At 37.6% G+C, this 6,000-nt stretch overlaps 1 protein-coding gene across 3 annotated transcripts in view; it reads left to right on the top strand.

The window, feature by feature from the left end:
* Window positions 1–616: 616 nt before the first annotated feature.
* Window positions 617–6,000, top strand: part of LOC106083615 (uncharacterized) — a 23,830-nt gene continuing 18,446 nt past the window's right edge. For 2 of the 3 annotated variants that reach the window (XM_059362976.1, XM_059362974.1), the window contains exons 1-3: window positions 811–1,053; window positions 1,158–1,437; window positions 1,525–1,689. In XM_059362976.1, coding sequence (XP_059218959.1) covers window positions 905–1,053; window positions 1,158–1,437; window positions 1,525–1,689 — 594 coding nt within the window. In that variant the 5' untranslated portion in view covers window positions 811–904. Of the gene's footprint in view, window positions 741–810; window positions 1,054–1,157; window positions 1,438–1,524; window positions 1,690–6,000 lie in introns of those variants that run through there. The other variant, XM_013246753.2, reaches the window with a different exon arrangement.

Genomic DNA, 6,000 nt, shown 5'->3' with positions numbered 1-6,000 from the left:
CCCCCTTCAGATTTCCAAAAATGCGGTAACGCATTTTCATCACAGGACCGTTCCACAACATCTATGTACATTTCAAGAAACCCGTTTTTGAGCGTATACGTACGGAGCACATAAACAAACAAATATGTTTAATACAATGCTTGATTTCAAACGCCAAGGAAATCGAGTAAAAATGTGCTTTATAAGATATAGGACCAATGTTCCATAAAGCATATACATAAGGCTGCTTTACAATCCGGTATATTATCGGTATATATAGCAGCTATACCGCTCAAGGATCTAAAAACGTATTGTTTGAGATTCCATGTAAATCGAAAGATTCGGAACTTCGACTTATATAAACCTAACTATCAGATATTCCCCAATAAGGTCTGATGTGTACCATATTCGTTATAATCGTCTTGGACCCCTAGGCACACTGTTCCAAATTTCAGATAAAACAGGTAAAAAATTAACCTTTTATGCACTCAAGACCTTAGATCGGGAGATTGGTCCAAGACCTTAGATCGAGAGATTTGTCTATTTCTAAATATGTTCCGATACAGAGGTTAATATAACTCCTTGTTCGGGTTGGTATTGTTAATGGCCTGATTTTACTTCTCGAGTCTCTTATCGGATTTGCCATTTTGAACAATGGCTTCTTCTACTACTTCCAAGAGTTTCAACAACAATTGAAACGTTCAAATTCGAAGTGCATTTTTCAGCTGTATACAAACGATCTTTACTTGGCCCCAAAAAAGGTACATATAATTTGCCATCACTAATGTTTGATTCTCATGCAAATTTGTTGGTTGTTTCGGCAGCTAGCTTTTTGCGATATGGACTCAGTATAGAATAACAATTCAAACGTTAAGTTATTTTGTGGCGATCTTGCAGAATTGAGTGCGTGGCGACAACTACGACAATGTGTTCTCGAGAACTGCCGGCAACTTTTACGAAAGATTTTCATGATGAAGAGGCCTGTGCGAAAATGAAATATGGAATATTTGGGCGTACTGGTTTGCAAATATCGAAAATATCAATAGGCGGGGGAACTTTAAGTCCTCTCTATGGGTATGTAAATGTTGAAGCTTTATCTCTCTTTCGATAATTTTAAATTTAAAAAATACACTCAAATAAAAATGTTTTTTTTTTGTGATTCAAATTTAATTGATCAGTGATCTTGATGTGACAGAGGCTATCGCAACAATAAACAAAGCCATAAAAATAGGCATAAATTATATTGATACGGCTCCCTTCTATGGTCAAGGACGTTCGGAGGAGATATTGGGTCAGGCATTGAAAGATATACCACGCTCAGCTTATTATGTCGCCACCAAGGTTGGGCGCTATGAGAACACCTTTGAGAGAATGTTTGATTTTTCGGCCCCAAAAACCAGAGCAAGCATTGAAAAAAGTTTGCAACTTTTAAAATTGGATTATGTGGATGTTATTCAGGTATATATTGCGATTAGAAAATTTGGTCATATTTGTTGACATGTAGACAATTTTATGTTTGTCCATTTTTGTATTTTTTTTTTTTAGATTCATGATATAGAATTTGCCAAAGATCTGGACATTGTTATAAATGAATGTTTGCCCGAGTTGGAGAAATTGGTTAAGGAAGGAAAAGCGAAATTTATAGGTGTTACCGGCTACCCTCTGGATGTACTCAAAGAGTTCATAAAACGTACCGCTGGAAGAATTGATGTGAGTGTTTGAAGATATACATATTAAAGGAAAAAGTTAAAACAAGAAAAATGGGGATATGTTCGGCCGGGCCGGATCATTGATTATATTTACCAACTTCTTTACACCTTTATTTACCAACTTTGGTTTGTGGCCAGTAATGAACAACTTATCTAGAACTGCTCCCTTCAAGTGCTAATCTAATCTGGAGATCGGTGTAACTGCAGATGCTATATTAGGTTCTACAACGGTTCTAGAATTTAGTCCATACTTAATATGGACGTGGTAATTAAAAGAAGTAGCTGTGACCCTAATGAAGAATAACAAGGCAGAAGGAGCCGACGGGTTTCCCGCTGAACTATTTAAGACCGGAGGCGACACCCTAATAAGGCGTATGCATAAGTTTGTCTGCGCGATGTGGCTAGAAAAACGCATACGCGATGTTTGGAACCTCAGCATACTATGTCACGTACACACGAAAGGAGACAAGACGGAATGTGCCAACAACAGAGGAATAAGTATACTACCCATCGCATACAAGATACTATCGAGCGTACTGTGTGAAAGATTAAAACTGTAAGTCAATGAGATAATTGGGCCCCATCAATGCGGCTTTAGATCTGGTAAACAAACCATATACCAGATATGCAAATTTGCCAATGAACATTCCATTAAGGAACAGGGGCAAACTTCTCACAGATCAGTGAGTGCTGTCCGATTCGAGTTTAAGCCCAATGATAAAAGGCCTCCTTTTATAGCCGAGTCCGAACGGCGTGCCGCAGTGCGACACCTCTTTGGGGAGAAGTTTTTACATGGCAAAGTGCCTCACAAATGTCGCTAGCATTAGCAGGGGATAACCACCGCTGAAAATTTGTTTCTGATCAGCGTCATAGGCGGACATACTAATAAGACTCTGCAGGATGACACTTGCTGATACACGTTCCTCAGTAAGAATAGGGAAGAATCTCTACGGATCGGACCTCAATACAAAACGAGGTTTCAGACAAGGAGACAGCTTATCGTGTGATCTCTTTAATATCCAGCTGGAAAAGATAATCCGAGATACAAATGTGAATAGATATGACACACTAATCACAAGAGAGCTCATGCTACTCGCCTATGCCGACGACATCGACATCAAAGGTCGGTCAACGGAGACGAGGAAGTACTTGGAGTGTTTGAGAGAATGATTCTTCGTAAAACATATGGACCAGTTTGCGTTAATGGAGAATATAGGCGTTGTATGAACCACGAGCTATATGACGACGACAGCATAGTTATATGTATCAAAATACAACGGCTGTGTTGGCTAGGTCATGTTGTCAGAATGGATGAAGAAGCTCCAGCAAAGAAGTTTTTTGAAGGTAAACACGGTGGTATAAGCAAACCGGGACGACCAAAAGCCCGACGGAAAGATCAAGTGGTGGGAGACCCCTCAAGACTTGATGTCATAGATTGTAGAAGGAGCGCAGAAGATCAAGGCTCTTGAGAGAGTATTCTGAGTTCGGCTATTGGGACAAACAATGTTATGTATGCTACTTACGGCCAGAAAACCAATTGGAATAAATTCGGAAAACTACACAGAGAATGACTTGGCAAGATATATTGGATTGCCCGAGTATAGGAGATATTGATGACAATGTCAATAAGAGACAGTTGTTCGCTTTGAGGAAAAAAATCCTGAATGACCTGACCCTGAAAGTGACAAATTTCAGTCTATCGGATAAGATTTGTCACTTTCAGGGACTTTCAGAATTAAAATCGAGAGATTGGTTTATATGGGAGCTATTCAGGTTATGGACCGATTTTGAACATGCATTGATTGGCATTGATCTTGGATGTCATAAGAGCAATTATTGTGCAAAAATAATTGAACCATAACTGACATGGGTCTAACAACACTATTGTTGGATTTGTCAATATGTTCTTCAGCATATTGACAATTTTGTCGTTTGCCTTTTCATTTCTTCGACGCGAAATTGTTTCGGCACATATCAGTTTTCGGTATATGGCATGATGGAGATACGACCAATTTTTGGATTGTTTTAACTTAAAATGCTTATAACTCCTTAATGTAGGAATAAAATGTCTGTCAAAATAATTTGTAACCAATTAGTATGTATGCTTCTTAAGGCCAGAAAGACTAAATTCGGAAGACTTTTTAGAGGAAGCATAGGAGACATTGGCGGCAATGTCCTGGAAACCTTTCAGTGCATGTTTAAGAAACCTTTTAGTGCATGTTTAAGACTTTAGGCGGTGGGAGAATGGATATAGAATAGGAGCAGGTCATACCATAGGATAGAAAACCTGAATCGAAGAGGACTCGTATCGAAAACCTGAGACGGCACTCGAGGTCGAGTGGGAAGCACTTATGTCAGCGCCACAGTCTTGAAGTAAGGGAACTCTGGTATTGTCATCTGGAAGCTCATCAAGAACGCATAAATTGAGATTTTTTTTCTTACTGCTTTTTCCGGGCTATCATGGAATGCGTGAGGTGATATGATGTTAAGACGAGGACGACGGGTGTGAATATCTTTGCGGACAGTAAATTGGCCATTGGAGCTAAAACAACCAGGATGGTAAGTTCACGAAAATTTTGGTAAAAGATAAAAATATTTATTGTGTTTATAATGAGCCGTTATTAATTTTAAAACCATTAAGGAAGGGCAAAAGTCGGGCGGTACCGACTGTATAATACCCTACACCTACCCTATAAGTACAATGTGGAAGCCATATCCAATTCTGAACCAATTTTAATGAATCTCGACGACAAATGGGTTATGAAACCATCCGTATAAAATTTCGAGCAAATATATTCAAACTGTAATAACTACGGTTGACAAAGGATAACATTATTGCAAATTACCCAAAATCTGACGAATACATACATGGGAGCTATATATAAATCTCAACAGATTTCGAGCAAACTTCTCAGATAATGTGGCAGTCGTTGAGGAAAGCGTTGTGCAACATTTTGGCAAGATTGGTCACTAAATGGCTCTAGAAGTGAAAATCGGGCAATATACATATGTGACAGCTATATCTAAATCTGGACCGATTTCCATGAACTTCACCAGTAACATTTAGATTCGTAAGAAAATCCTTCCTTCCAAATTTTGAGAAAATGGGTTAACAAATGAGCGCTTTATTTCAATATTTCTCAAAATCGAACGACCATATATATGAGAGCTATATCTTAATCTGACTCGATTTTGAGCAAACTTCTCAGATATTGTGGTAGTCTTCATGGAAAGCGTTGTGCTAAATTTTGACAAGATTGGTCAATAAATGCTCTTGCTGTGACTTTAGAAGTTAAAATCTGGCGATATATATATATATGAGAACTGTATTTAAATCTGAACCGATTTCCATGAAATTCGCCAGAAAAGTCAAGAGTCAAAACAAAATCTTTCCTGCAAAAATTCGTGAAAATTGGTTAACAAATAACCATTTTAGTGCATTCTTACTGAAAATCCGACGAATATATATATATATGAGAGCTATATCCCAATCCGAACCGATTTTTTCCAATTTCAATAGCCTTCGTCTCTAGGCCCAAGAAAATGCTTGGGCATAATATGAAGACGATCGGATGAAAATCGCGATCGTACAGGTTTGTACACAAATTAACATGGACAGACAGACGAACATGGCTAAATAGAATCAGAAAGTGATTTTGAGTCGATCGGTATACTTATCAATGGGTCTATCTCTCTTCCTTCTGGGTGTTACAAACAAACGCATTAAGTTATAATACCTTGTAACACAGTAGTGGTGTAGGGTATAAAAACGGAAAAAAATCTACGTGAGTTTGAAATTGCTGTAACTTCCTTAGTTTTGCGAACTTCAAGATTCTGAGGATACCGTTGGATTTGTGAAGAAAATCTCTTTCCGTAATGGTGCTGGAAACTTCCTTGAAAACTTCAGAGTATTGCTTCAAAAAGCTACCTTTTTTGGGCGTAAAAATTCAAGGTCGTTTTCAAGGTCAAACACGCTGTAACTTCTTAATTTTTTCGAATTACGAATATTTTCTAGCATTCCGCAGTTCGAAATTCGAAGACGATTCGTAAAATAAATAGAATTACTTAAAATTTCACATTTCATTTTTTTGCATTTTTTAGCAAATTGAAAATTTTCAATTTTTGATGCGAAAAAAATTTTTCGATTTGAGTATACGGTATTGAAATTTAAGACAAAAAATTCGGTTTAGTGCAGCTCCTACTTTATTTCTGCAAAAACCAGCTCAAAATCGCATAATTGATGTCTAAAAATGCTTAAAAAAAACTAGATGAGTTTGAAATTGCTGTAACTCGTTGGTTTTGCGAACATCAA

This window comes from Stomoxys calcitrans, chromosome 2 (assembly GCF_963082655.1).
Source record: "Stomoxys calcitrans chromosome 2, idStoCalc2.1, whole genome shotgun sequence".
NCBI classification, from domain to species: domain Eukaryota; kingdom Metazoa; phylum Arthropoda; class Insecta; order Diptera; family Muscidae; genus Stomoxys; species Stomoxys calcitrans.
This window is presented reverse-complemented; position numbering and strand designations above follow the sequence as displayed.